Source organism: Rhodnius prolixus, unplaced genomic scaffold, assembly GCF_049639745.1.
Source record: "Rhodnius prolixus isolate KJV_2025 unplaced genomic scaffold, Rpr scaffold_3, whole genome shotgun sequence".
NCBI lineage: Eukaryota > Metazoa > Arthropoda > Insecta > Hemiptera > Reduviidae > Rhodnius > Rhodnius prolixus.
This window is the reverse complement of record NW_027411603.1, coordinates 34615636-34629508: the sequence shown is the minus strand read 5'-3', so window position 1 is coordinate 34629508 and position 13873 is coordinate 34615636. Positions and strand designations below refer to the sequence as shown.

The 13873-nt window shown below is 36.3% G+C and overlaps 1 protein-coding gene across 1 annotated transcript; it reads right to left on the bottom strand.

The window, feature by feature from the left end:
• Positions 1–486: 486 nt before the first annotated feature.
• LOC141452601 (tubulin alpha-2 chain-like) lies at positions 487–10341 on the bottom strand. Its single transcript, XM_074124910.1, has 4 exons — positions 10202–10341; positions 6798–7047; positions 3818–4122; positions 487–1387 (listed from the first exon to the last, which is right to left on the bottom strand). The coding sequence occupies exons 1-4, from the start codon at positions 10202–10204 to the stop codon at positions 596–598; spliced, it is 1350 nt and encodes a 449-aa protein (XP_073981011.1). The 5' UTR covers positions 10205–10341; the 3' UTR covers positions 487–595.
• Positions 10342–13873: the final 3532 nt, after the last annotated feature.

The window sequence follows — 13873 nt, the reverse complement described above, 5'->3', positions numbered from 1 at the left end:
GTTACTAAAACCGGGTCGGTGGATGAGGAGAAAGGAGGGGAATTGGAGGAGCCTTCAATCAGCCTGCAAGCGAGAAGTCCAATTACCCACCCAGCCCCAACTTATGACACCCCGGTTATCTTGGGAGTGCTTGCGGGGTGGGCCCGATAGAGTCAACAGAGGTGTAGAAAGTAGTGCTGATTATTAGGGCGCTATAACTGAGCGCCTACAGCGTGGAATCTCGACAAGCTGAATGAGGAAGTCTTCCAAACTGTCCTCACCGATGGAAAGCACCAGCTAGAATGTTATATCTGAAGAAGATGTAGGAGCGGAGGCTGTGGTAGTTTAACATGTAAGCAATCTTTGCCTAAGAGGGTCCCCCCCTGGCTAGGTAGAAGACCAGTATATTGGTGTACTCCTCAAATTCTTTATTCCCATCCCCTTTTCCACTGGCTGTACCGTGTTCTGATTATTGCGCTTAACACTACATTATAAATATAATTAAAAAACAAGACAAATTGGATACTTTATTGGACAAAGCTATACAAAATGCAGCTTCACAAACAAGGACGAATGTACAAAGAGATAAACATCACGAAAGGCCAATTACTGTTTGTTAAGGTGTCTGCTCTAATTTCACATACTCTTCTTCCAATGTTAACAGATTATCTTGTGCCTCATAGAATTCTGATTCCGCTAAACCTTCGCCGGTGAACCAATGAAAGAATGCCCTCTTTTTTAACATTAAATTATATTTTACATTTAAATTTGACCATAGTTCTTTAATGGCTGTTGTATTGCAAAGCATACAGACAGCTTTTGATGGGGCTGCTGAACAATCGTCTGGCACTACCGCTGGTGAACTATTATTCATGCCTAACTTAAAACCAGTTGGCGACCAATCAACAAATTTCAATTGTCTTTTCTCTTTTACAGCTGTTATTGCCGCATTAATATCTTTTGGGGCTACGTCGCCACGGTATAGTAAACATATGGACACATATTTACCAACGTCTGGATTGAATTTAATAAATCTATTATCAGAACTGAAGCAAGTTCTCGTCATATCTGCCACGGACAATGTTTCATGGTTAATACTATCACTACCAACAATCGGCGCATAGCTAATCACCGGGAAATGGATCCTTGGATAAGGTACAAGATTCGTTTGGAAGTCAATAAAATCAGCATTCAGTGTTCCTTTAAATCGTAGACTCGCTGTTACAGAACTAACAGACTGTGCTAATATCCTGTTTAAATTTATATAAGTGGGACTGTCAACTGCTAATCTTGCCTGACATATATCATACATAGCTTCATTGTCAGATAAAAATACACAATCGGAGATTTCCAATGTTGCGTGCGTAGTCAATACGGCGTTGTACGGTTCCACTACTGATGTTGACAGCTGAAAAAATTGAGAAAAAAATAGAAAATAAAACAAAATTGTTAACTCCCAAATTAATTTTATGGACAAAAAAAATGGGACAAAATTTTGCAGCAATTTCCGAGGCAAAATTTAAATTTGATTGTCTTTTATTCTAACAGAAAATCACTTAATTTAAGTGTGTTTTTTTGAATTGGAAAAGTTTTTTAATTGAAATAATGAAGTCATAATTTGTTTTTAAAATCCTAATTCTAAGATTTCTTTCGCTTATGTAATCTGTGATAGATTAATTTAACTTTATGTTTAAACTAAAGACATCTAAAGCTTCTGAGTATTAAGATAAGTGAATGGATTCTGGACTCGCATGATGAGCACCGAGGTCGAGGCTACGATTTTTGTAGCCGTTATTAATAATGATAATAATTAATAAATTATTAATAATTTATTAATGATAAGAGATGAAGAAATACTTTGGCGAACGACGTGCGGAAGCAACTTCAATATTTAATTCAGTGGTTCCCAAAGTGGTCCCTACGGACCCCCCGGGGTCCCAGGTATCATTCAGGGGGTCCTTGGAAAATTAAAATTGATTTGGGGGTCCCTGAACAACGTCAGGGGGTCCGCGGAAGGTTCAACATAAAATAATAAAACTATGATCCATTTTTATTATCATTGTAGGGGTAGTGAACCCCCCACAACTCATCCACTCTAGCGTAGGGGTAGTGAAACCCCACCACTCATCCACTCTAGCCAGAGAGAGAGAGACAGCCCCCTTGGCACACAGAGCCCCCTTGGCACAAAGAGAGGGGAGGCTCGGGAATGAATATAAAAACGAGTGAAAAGTCAAAGGAGGATATTCAATTCGGTAATTCGGTTCAAAGTCTTACACTTCAGTTGTACACATCGTTTAGCCACGTCAGTCAGTCTGTTCTGTTCTTGTAGTGTAAAGTATAGAGTCCTTGGCAGTCAGTCACATACAAATATAATATCTTATACCGATACTAAAAGTGTTATTTATCCATCAACGTCTACAACCAACATCTCCTCAAAAACCATTACAATCATGGAAATTAGAGACTAACAAGGTGACCAATTAAATTTAATCAAAACTAAAAGCGTAATATCTCCGTTTGTTGCAAAACGTTTTTTGTAAAAACAAAAAACTTGGGAAGAGGAGAACGTTCTCAGTTTCCAAAACTTTCGAAATTGTAAAATAGAGATGAAGATTTGCTTGCTCACTGTCGAACACTTAACGGCTCTTCATGCAGACCTGAACCAAAGATTACTCGTGGGGATTTGCGGTTGCTACTCACAAACATTAAGCCCGATATAAATATATATACACACATAACATCTCATCACGTTCGTCGAAATTATTAATTAGTTTTAATTTTATTTTAAACAAAAGTTATAATTTCCATAAATACTTCTTCAACAAAATGTTTTTTTAAATTTGTAATTTTTATACTATGCATTTATGTAGCTTGTTCACTTGGGGGTCCGTGGGCAAGTTTTGACTATAAAAAGGGGTCAACAAAGTTTGGGAACCACTGATTTAATTTAAGTTATTATTAAAAGTAGCGGAATATGTGTGCTAACTCTTAAAATGGTAGATAATGGATATTAAAAAGGCAGTTGCAGTAATACAGCAAGAAATTTAATTTTAATGTTTACATACCCCTACACTACACTTAAAAGAACAGAACTAAGCATAGGCTATAGACTACTTAAAAGACTTTTAGACGATAGATCAAAACTCTCTCTGGCCAACAAAAGACTGATTTATACTTTTAAATATTTTGAAACCCATCTGGGCGTATGGAATAGAGCTGTGGGATTCAACCAAACGCTCTAATCTCCAAAGGATTCAATCGCTTCAATCTAAAATACTACGAACTATTGTAAAAGCTCCATTTTATGTCTCCAACCTGACTATACACACTGACCTTAACATTCCTTTTATCGCACAAGTCGCTGAAACACGATACAGAAAACTTCACTTTAACCTGCAATCTCATATAAATCCTCTAACACAAAATCTTTCTTCAAGAACTTCCTGATAACCCGAACAAGACGTCTTAAAAGACAGTGGCCTCGTGATCTCCTCTCCAGTGAAGAGAGTGACTAATAGTCTTATTGTTTTGGAGTGTTACCACTGGGTAACATCTCCACTCGTTTGCTTCATTTGATACTCTGTTATTGTTACTAACGTGCTGATTGTAGCACAAATAAACGCAAAAAGAAAATATTTACAAGAGGAGTTTTAATTGAAGACAGTCTTGATTTTGTACCAGCATTATCATTTTAAAAAACGTTTACGTGTCTCAGCTAACTTTACTAGAAGCCGGGTGCTTACATTGGAATTGAATGAGTAAAAAAAGTGTTGAACAAATTAATCTAATGTCTTTTTTTTCTTCAGTTTTAAAGAAAAACAAACATTTAAAAGCTAACCTTCATTGACGGGAAAATAGCAATTTCCAACTTGCTTTTCTTCTTTGTGTACTCCTCACATATTCTCTCCAAAAGAGCAGCGTGCAATCCAGAACCAGTACCACCGCCGAATGAATGGAAAAATATAAAACCTTGAAGTCCATCGCAAGCTTCCACAGATTTACGTATGGGATCGGCTATCTGTTCCTGCAATTCCATACCGGGTGAGAAGTAACCACGTGCATAGTTGTTAGCAGCATCTTCTTTACCGGTTATCATATTTGAGGGATTATATAGTTTTTTATATGGTCCCATTGATATCTGATCTGCAATTAAGACATTTTTAAAAAAAGGTTATTTTACTTTTAATGATTAAAATAATATAATTACGCCGCTGGTGCCAGTTGAGGCCATGCAGCAACCTAGGAAATGAAACCCTGATACTTCGACCTAGGTTCTCCTGATACTTCGAGAAAGAGAGTCGAAAGAAGCAGCAAAGAATAACTACGGTCTGTAGCCAATTCCTCTCCCTCTATTATACTTTCGACTTCTGGTAAGTGCCTAGGTTCTCCACGAAGCGTGAAGACTATCTATCAAAGCCACACACTACTGATGTTCTAAGGATAGCTTCCCTGAAAGACAGGATCACGCTCTCCTAGCAAGTTCTAGGTATAGACAGAGTCTTTAGAGTAATCTTTCTGGTGTTCCTCGTAAAGCCATAATCCAGATTTTCCAAATTGGGCCCAAAGTTTTCGATCGTTGTTCCGTAATGCAACCATCCGAAACCTGGTAATCATCATACTCTAATCCCAGGTTTTGGGGAGCCTTTAGATTAGGTTTGACCATTCCAAGGTGACAGATTTCCTACAATTCCCTTGTGAAAACATACTCGTACGTTGGCCCAATATATCTGGTGACCATCCAGGCTGTCCAGGTAACCCACCTAGAAAGGAAGCGGATCCGGAAGTTTGGGATAATCTCTTCGTAAAAAAAGCGTCCTCCTCCTCCTCTCGACATTTATGAGGGCTTTCTGAGAAAAGTTACTTAGCCCTACCGGGAGTTGATTCTTTGGCGGCTTTTTCTTTTTCTGCACAGTGACTCCTAATTCCATCCATCTTTGATTGCATGGCAATTTGGATTTTTCTAGAAAATTATTGGAAATAGACGGGAGCAACAGTTTGGAATAACTTGCACTATGGCACCGTATCGTTTTCTTCCCTAAAATCTTCCCCTATTTACTCTTAGGCTGGAAACATAGTGGAGCGGCGATGATAGCGAAGAGCAAAGCGGCGAAATCAAACACAAGTCAACATATGGGACCGCGCATAGTGGCGAGCAAAGCGAAGATAGAGCAACGCTATCTATAGAGAGTGTTTGTTTTCGCCGCTTTGCTCTTCGCTATCATCGCCGCTTTGCTCGCCGCTCACTTTGTCCTAAGGGATAATTCTCTTTGCCCACATTAAAATTTGTTTGCTAGCCCTAGATCTTCCCTTTGCATCAATTCTGTTAATTTAGCTTCCGAATTTATTTGCTTTTATTTCTTCAAAATAACTAAAGGGCTCCAAATATCAGCTACGAAAGTTATAATTTAAATTAATGAGTAACAATATTTTTCTTCCTAAGTTTAATAAACTTCACATGTTCAGTAACAATATTCAAGAAAGCCATTGGTTTATTTTGCAAAAATTAATAGTAGGTTATTTTTAAGGTAAGAAATATATTAAAACACATTGCCGTTCTACCAGCTGAATGGCGACATTTTCCATGTCCTCACTAGCAACTAACCCATTCGGAAGATTCTATTTCATTTAAGATTAAAGTAATTCCCTATTTTTTTTTCTTTTTTTTGGCATTGGCTTTCGCCATACAGCCAGCATCGTCTAGGTGCTAATCACTAGAATATCACTCACTCTCCATTCTTACTTATAAATACATTCGCTTCACACATTCATCCCTCTACTATATACAACTATTTACATACAAACTTACAACTAATGGATGAATCAGTACTCTATATTCCTGCCATCCTTATAGCTTAACCGAAATTAAAATCACCGTAATCCTTCTCTAATCATTTTCTTCCATTCATTCTAATCGGCTATAACTTTTATATATACTCATATTTCCTATGCTAGCTCTGTTACAGATTTAAGCTCATAGATGTTGGTGGAGAATATTATGTCTTCCTAGCGAAATGGTGCATCTAAATACCTGTATATGTCGTCAAACATTCGTTTCCTTTCTACCAAATAACGTGGACATATCATTATTATATTGTCTTGAAATCCTCCTCCTCATTGCAATCTACGCAAAGAGGAGAGAGGACCTTTTGTTGATCCTTTGAAGATACGATCCGCACACCGCGTGGTTCGCTCTCAGCCTGCTTATTGTCGTAACAACCCATTTATTAGTGACAGTTCCCTTAAACCATGGTTGTCTAGGTAACTGATCTACCATAGTTTTATAGAATCTACCTTTATCACCATTACTGTAAACTGTCAGCCATTTTTGTAGTGCTCTTTTGCAAATTGTACACTTGATATCAATGTGTGGTAATTTATAATTAGCCATTTCCCCCACTATTGGTGGCTTCCTTTGAAAGTTTATCAACAATTTCATTTTCTTTCCCTATTTTTTCGGGCGGGCTTTACGTCCAACTACCAATTAGGTGTCGTGGACGGAGGCTACTAGCAAACATACTTTACTGTAAATTTCTTTTATTAACTATTAAATAAAATCCAAGGCCAAGATCGGGAATCGAACCCAGTACCACAATGCATATTAGCTTCGCAGGTCTCGCCTCTAACCGCTCGGCTACCGTGGCGCCTCATTTGCCAGCTATTTCTCTGTGGCTCCCCGAAATCACCTTGGGGCTTCTAAGGGGTCATATGGGAATCAAGTTGGGAACCCTTGGAGCTTTATTATGCACCCCTTCCGCCCCTCGCTGATTATATATTAAACGATAATGCATTTCAAATCAAGCGCTATAAAGTGCAATTACCTATTACAGTTGGCTCTAGATCCACAAATAAAGCTCTCGGCGTAAAGTTCCCTTTGGGCAATTCCATGAAAAAAGTATGAAAACCTTCTTGCAAGGTATTATTGTCAGTTGGCACATCACCATAATCGCCCGGTGGTATCTCTTTTGGGTATCCGCATGGGTTAATACCGTGTTCCACACAGTAAAGTTGCCAACACACTGTACCCAGTTGAACGCCAGCCTGACCTAGATTAATTGAAATCACTTCACGCTGTAAAAAAACAAAAAACAAAAATGTTAGTGATAAGTTTATCACAATAAAATAAATAAATATGTCCGGGAAATTAAACGTATCTTGATTAGAATGGAGAGATCTAAATGTTTTTGGTCAACCAGTGGGGATTTCTTAATGAAGGAAGCACAAACCATGGTCTTACAATTGGCTACAGGTTAACCAACTTTACATAAATTAACATATTTAATAGCGGTGAGATGGTAAAATGTGTTGGGTCAACTCGTTTCCAATTATAGCTGATTAATGGATCAGCCTCCTCGCGTAGCACCCTCCTAAACATAAAAGCTTGTTATAAGATTGAAATTCGAAACCTTGACCCTACCCATTCCAAAGCAACTCTATTCAACCCTTCCAATCATCTATAGACCTATTGTTAAATCTAGTTTATTTCATCTTGATAGCTGGGTGAACACCCATTACGTTGGAACCGTTAATATGATAGTTTTACTAAAATTCATCTTTTTGCTTCACACTTGTCAACATCTTTTTCTTTTATTTTTAAAGTAATTGAAGCGTATTTAGTTAAAGGGAATGATATATGACTTTCTTTGTTTTTAATCATGGACTAATAAGCCTGAGCCTTAGTTAAATTCAAGAAGTCGAACAATAACTTTAAGATTTGGGGGGCCATAATCTCAACGCTAAACAGATTTACCAAGTTGCTGATTTTTTTCCAGTTGCGATAGTATTTTGTAATAATAATAATAAATTAAAAATAATAATAATGCATACAATAGAAAAGATCCAAAAACAGTACAATAAGATACGAATAAAACAATAATGTTTTAACCGAAAATTTATTCAAAAAGAATAAATAAAGGAAAAGCCTATTAGATACTCTAAATAAGAAAAATAAATCAAAAATTTGTAGGCTTACCAAAAAATTAAGAATCAACCATAAGAATTTTAACTGTTTTAAATTTTAATACATTTTGTCGAAATTTAGTAGCAATCTTACAATAATTTATAAGTAAATCCAGCCATACGAGGTGTGGCTATTAAATAACGAGACTGATGCTGCCACAGAAGAACTATGCATGCGCCAAATCCTAACGACCGACAGCTGTGCAGCGTAAAGCCTTCTCTTTCGAGTGCAGCGTCTCACGTGTTTGTAGAGAAAATCTGTCTAACCGGAAGACGTCGTTTGTGTAAGAGGTGTTAGTTTCGTTTTGCCGAAAACATGATACTACACATTGTCGTGAAATTTCACATGAAACTTGGCAAAACTGCTACTGAAACTGATCTTTTATTAAGAGAAGTTGATGACGATGAATGTTAATCACGTGCGCGAGTTTTTGTGTGGTTCAAGCATTTCCAAGATGGCCGAGAAGATGTCGGAGATGATGACCGCCCGGGTCCGCCCTTCCACGTCCAAAACGGATGAAAATATATTATAATTAATCAACATTACTACCGTGGAGGTGCTTGCTCAACTCCGTGAAAGAGTAAGGAAAAAAAACGACCCGATTTGTGGAAGAACAAGTCACAGGGTTCTCCATCAAGACAACGCGCCAGCTCACACTGCATTGTCTGTCACAAGACGTTTCTAGCCAAGTACAACAACCCATTTTTAGGCCTCATCCGCCTTATTCGCCTGTCCTGGTCCCCTTGTGACTTTTATCTGTTCCCCAAAGTCAAATCGGCATTAAAAGGAACACGATTTTAGTCCGTTGAAGCTGTGAAAGAAAAAGCGGCACGCGATGCAGGAGCTCACAGAAAAGAGACTTCCAGCACGGTTTCGAACAGTGGTAAATTCGCATGGAGCGTTGTGAGTGATAGGGGAGGGGTGTATATTGAAGGTGATAATAACTAAATATGTATAAATTTAAAATAAAATGTTTTTATAGCAATAATCTCGTTATTTAATAGCCACACCTCGTAATCTCCATTCAAAATATTTTAATTTATCTTTAGATGATAATATTCTAGTATCGCTTGATTTAAATGTTTTAATCTAATTTCGGCTAATGTAAAGAATAGTTACCCGGAGGTGTGGCCTGATTATTTTTAGGGCATGCGCAGTACAGCACACTTACCGTTGAGTTTTTAAACTACTTCCCGCCAATGTACTGTATATAATTTGTTTGAATTTCTTAGCTCTTGTTTCGCGCGCATGCGCAGTACACTTACTGCATAGCAACTGCTTCCTTTTTAATGTATTATCAGTTCCCGCGAGTGCCCTGTTTGTGACTTGAGGTGCCTTTTTTTTGTAACTTTATGATTATGAGCGTTTTAAATTTGCAGTTTTTTTTTTTTAAATTAAAGCATGAATGTAGTGTGAGTGAGGATGGAGTAATGAATGTTTTAAAATTTTGTATGGATGTTGGTTTGGATTTTCTGGAGGGAGTCCGCCGAGTATACCCTCCTCAGGAAAAGGACTCCACAGAATAAGGTAAGTTTCTTTTGTGTTGTTCTGTGTAATTATTGTAATGAATCTTGTGACTCAAATTAAAAAATTGAGGGTGATTAGGTAGGTTAGGAAAGGGGGGGTGTGGGGGGCGAAGCCCCCATTAAGAAATAAATAAATCAGAGGGTGTGGGGGCAAAGCCTCCACATAAAGGGGGGTTTAAATAAAATTATCAATCTTAAATAAATAAATCGAAGTGATTCTGATTCGCTGTTACCATATAACCCGCCAGATTTAAATGTAAATATAAAATAAAGAAATAGTTTTATATTTATATTTGAATATGGCGGGTTATATAGTAACAGCGAATCAGAATCACTTCGAATTAGGCCACACCTCCGGGTAACTATTCTTTACATTTACCCTTGTTTTTATAAGAAAGCTAGATTTAGTGGTGAAACTTGTGGCAATAATACTCGATTTTAACTCATCGATACTTGCATTTCCTATTTATTTTCTGGATTAAAAAAACTGATGTCCTTAATTTAAATCAAATATTGTGTTTTTTTATAAAATTATGGCAAGTGAATTTTTTTTAAAATTGACTCATTTCTTTTTTAGATACTTAATATAATGATGATGTAGAGTTTTTAAATTCAATTACAGAGATCGGTCAATATATGTACTAGTATTTTACATAATACTTTTGTAAATAAGTTAACTCTAAAATTTTATAAAGATTTTCAATTAGTTAAAATATCTTTATTAGTTTCTAATACATACCATCTTTGTATACTTATTTTCTTCTAATTATAATAATAAAAAAAATACAATTCGAATTTGGAAATTTCAAATTAAGAATTCATTATTTACACAAATACATAAAATTTTTAATTATATCAAATACATATGCAATTGGCACATGTGTATTATTATTAAGCTCAGATGATCGAGATAACATTCAATTCTGAAAAATTGAGAATATCTAGATCAACTTTTTTTAAAATTATTTAGATAATACGTATACCCTGTTATTGTGTTAACATGAGCCATATTTTCTAGTTGCACCAACTGGTGCAAATGGTTTAAGTTCTAGGTTTGATTTGAGGTTAATAAGGGACCACCAAAGAGACATAAAAGTTATTTGGCTGGTGAGAAAAAGGTTTACTTTCTAACGATAATGGAATATTGTTACATTAGCCGAATGCGAGAGAATACTAGTTTCAAGTAGTATCACTGAATATAATAGTAGAAAAACATCATTAAAAATTTGTGCAAATTTAATTCCTTTAAATGTTCCGAACGGATACACTCGATTGTGACAGCTTAATTGACTGTTAGACCACAGATCTACCGACTATCGATAGAGAACAAACCTCTCTTTTACAACAGTTTACTTAAACCAATACGGACCTACGAACTTTGGGGTTCTGCCAATCGCTTTAACCTCCTCAAGAATTCAAACAAAAAGCCTTCGCACAGTTGTCGGAGTACCATTCTATGTAACCAACCGAACCATTCAAAATGGTCTTAATATTTCTTTCCACTACAGATTGCCTTGACAGATTGTTTGACAACATAGCTCTAGCATCCCTTTGAACTGGACCAATGATTTGCGAAAGCAATTTGAGATTAATGGTTCCAATGAGGTCTTGGGAAAAACAGTACATATCCGATGGTAAACTGACTGATATCATGGCAAGATATTAACAATAATCTTATTTAGTAAGGATGTTGAATCCCTATTAAACGCCAGATTTAACACTTTCCTTAGGAATATTAGCAGCTTTGGAATTGGGTGAACATTACGTTCACTTTAAATGCCACATTGATATGATCAGAGTTGCCAGTCAATTAAGATTAATGTCTGAGAAGAAGCCTCAACTCTATCTCCTCAGTGGGGCTATAAGTTTAATACTGATTCCCCCTGCTCGCTATGTGGGAACAATAAAGATGATCTACGAGGTGTGTTCAAAAAGTAACGGGAATTTTCGTTTTTTGAAAAAATATTTATTTATTCATCTACATTAATATTGTCGCCTTAAGTAGTCCCCTTCGCATACAATACACTTGTGCCAGCGCTTTTTCCAATCCTCGAAACACTTCTGAAACTCGATCTTTGTGATAGCTTTCAGCTCTTTCAGCGATTCGCTTTTAATGTCATCTATGCTTGTAAAACGACGGCCTTTTAATGTTCTCTTTATGTTTGGAAATAGAAAAAAGTCACATGGAGCCATGTCTGGCGAATATGGAGGCTGGGGCATCGTTAAAGTTTTGTTTTTGGCCAAAAATTCACGAACAAGCAATGAAGTGTGAGCAGGTGCATTATCGTGGTGCAAAATCCATGAATTGTTTTGCCACAAATCCGGGCGTTTTTTTCGGATTGCTTCACGCAAACGGCGTTGAACTTGTAGGTAGTACTCCTTATTGATTGTTTGACCTTGTGGCAAGAATTCATGATGCACTATGCCATTAAAATCGAAGAACACAGTGAGCATAACCTTCACATTCGACCGCACTTGTCGAGCCTTTTTCGGTCTTGGCGATCCAGAATGCCTCCACTGGGACGATTGAGCCTTAGTTTCGACATCATATCCGTAAACCCATGTTTCGTCACCTGTTATAACACGTTTCAGTAGATCCGCATCGTTGTCGACTTCATTGAGTGACTCTTGAGCAACTTCCATTCTCCGCTGTTTTTGTTCGAAATTCAACAATTTTGGAACAAATTTTGCTGCCACACGTTTCATACCCAAAACATCCGAAAAAATTTCATGGCATGAGCCAATTGATATGGCAACATCATCAGCGACTTCTCTGATTGTGATTCGGCGATCGTTCATAACCATTTCTTTCACGTTTTTATCGGTTGTTGATGTGCTTGGACGTCCAGGTCGTTCGTCATCTTCAACGTTTTCGCGGCCATCTTGGAAACGCTTATACCACTCGTAAATCCTTGTTTTACTCATAGCAGACTCACCATATGCCTTTATTAACATTTCACACACTTTATTTCATTTTTTACGCAAAATTTAATACAAATTCTTTGATCCATTTTTTTTAACAAACAAAAATCGCCAAGCTCGAAAAACACGTCTAACCTTAACGGCTGCCACTTAAGAAGTAAACAATGAATATTACTGAAAATTTTATCGTACTTCAGGGGCATGTGTACCAACATAATAAAAAAAAAATTTACAATCAGACTCTCCAAACCCGCGAAATTAAAAAATTCCCGTTACTTTTTGAACACACCTCGTAATTCATTTCCTAATTATCTGCCCGATATTAGATGTCTTAAGATCCAAGTATCTACATATGCACAACATTAACTTTTCTTCCTGATTCAACCTAAAATTGTGTTGGAGAACCTCTTATGTTTCGACTCAGTAAATAAAGTTAAATATATGTATTTTTTATAATTAATTCTATAAAAATTAGAAATTTGTTTTTATTAATTTAATAGTTTCTTCATTTGCAAAAGTATTTCTGTCTTCGTTCTCTTTTTTTCATTTTTTCTTGTATTACATCTGTAAATGCTCGGATCAACTCCTTGTTCCAATTGTAAATTATAAGCAAGTTATAAATAATATTTCTTTCCAGTACAACCTAAAATTAAAAGCACCATACCTTAACTGCAAAACCAAAGCCTAACTTTCTGACGATACTCCTAGACATCTTAAGCACCAAAGGCAACTCTATTCAAGTGTGAATAAATCTAGTTAAAGTTATTAAATCTATTATCCGAATATTCATGGATAAGTTACTTCTTTCATCAAAGCGCCCACGGAAGTCGAACGGTTAGAGGCGAGGTCCTGTGGTACTGGGTTCAATTCCCAGGTCTAGGCATTGGATTTTATCTAATGGTTAATATGAGAATTTAATATTAAAGTACAGTGGTCAAAAAAAGTATTCATACACTAAGTTTTGTTAATTATCCATTGAACTTCTGTTTCTAGGATGACTATTTCTTCAGCACTGAAATCGAAGATAGTAACAATGAATTTAATGCTCCCATTTTCTTTTATAAACATAAAGAATTGATTAAAAAGCAGAAAAACAATTTATTGTACGCAAAATAAGTATTCATAGACTCAGTCTGAATGTTATAATTAGGGAACGGATTCGTATGTATTTACATATTTTTTTCTAGGCAATTTACAGACGTTTTTCAACTAGAAGTATTCATACTGACACTTTTATATCTAAGTAGAGTCTACTTTTATTTCACATATTTCCACATATTTGGATGTTATCGCATATTTATACATATTTGATTAAAATAAATAAATATTTCTACATATTTAATCAAAATATGTACATATTTTTTCATATTTTTCATTTTGGGCATATTTTCATAATTGGGAGGTGGTTGACAGGAACTGTGAACTTGTGCCTTCCACCAGAACCAATATTGACAAGATGGGGTACTTGGCTGGAAGCAGCTCAGTATTA

Excerpts from the sequence above, each read along its gene's own strand:
- LOC141452601 (XM_074124910.1), bottom strand. Across the intron at positions 4,123-6,797 it reads TCTAGAGCCAACTGTAATAG|ATCAGATATCAATGGGACCA; the intron begins GTAATTGCACTT and ends TCTTAATTGCAG. Across the intron at positions 1,388-3,817 it reads CTATTTTCCCGTCAATGAAG|CTGTCAACATCAGTAGTGGA; the intron begins GTTAGCTTTTAA and ends CAATTTTTTCAG.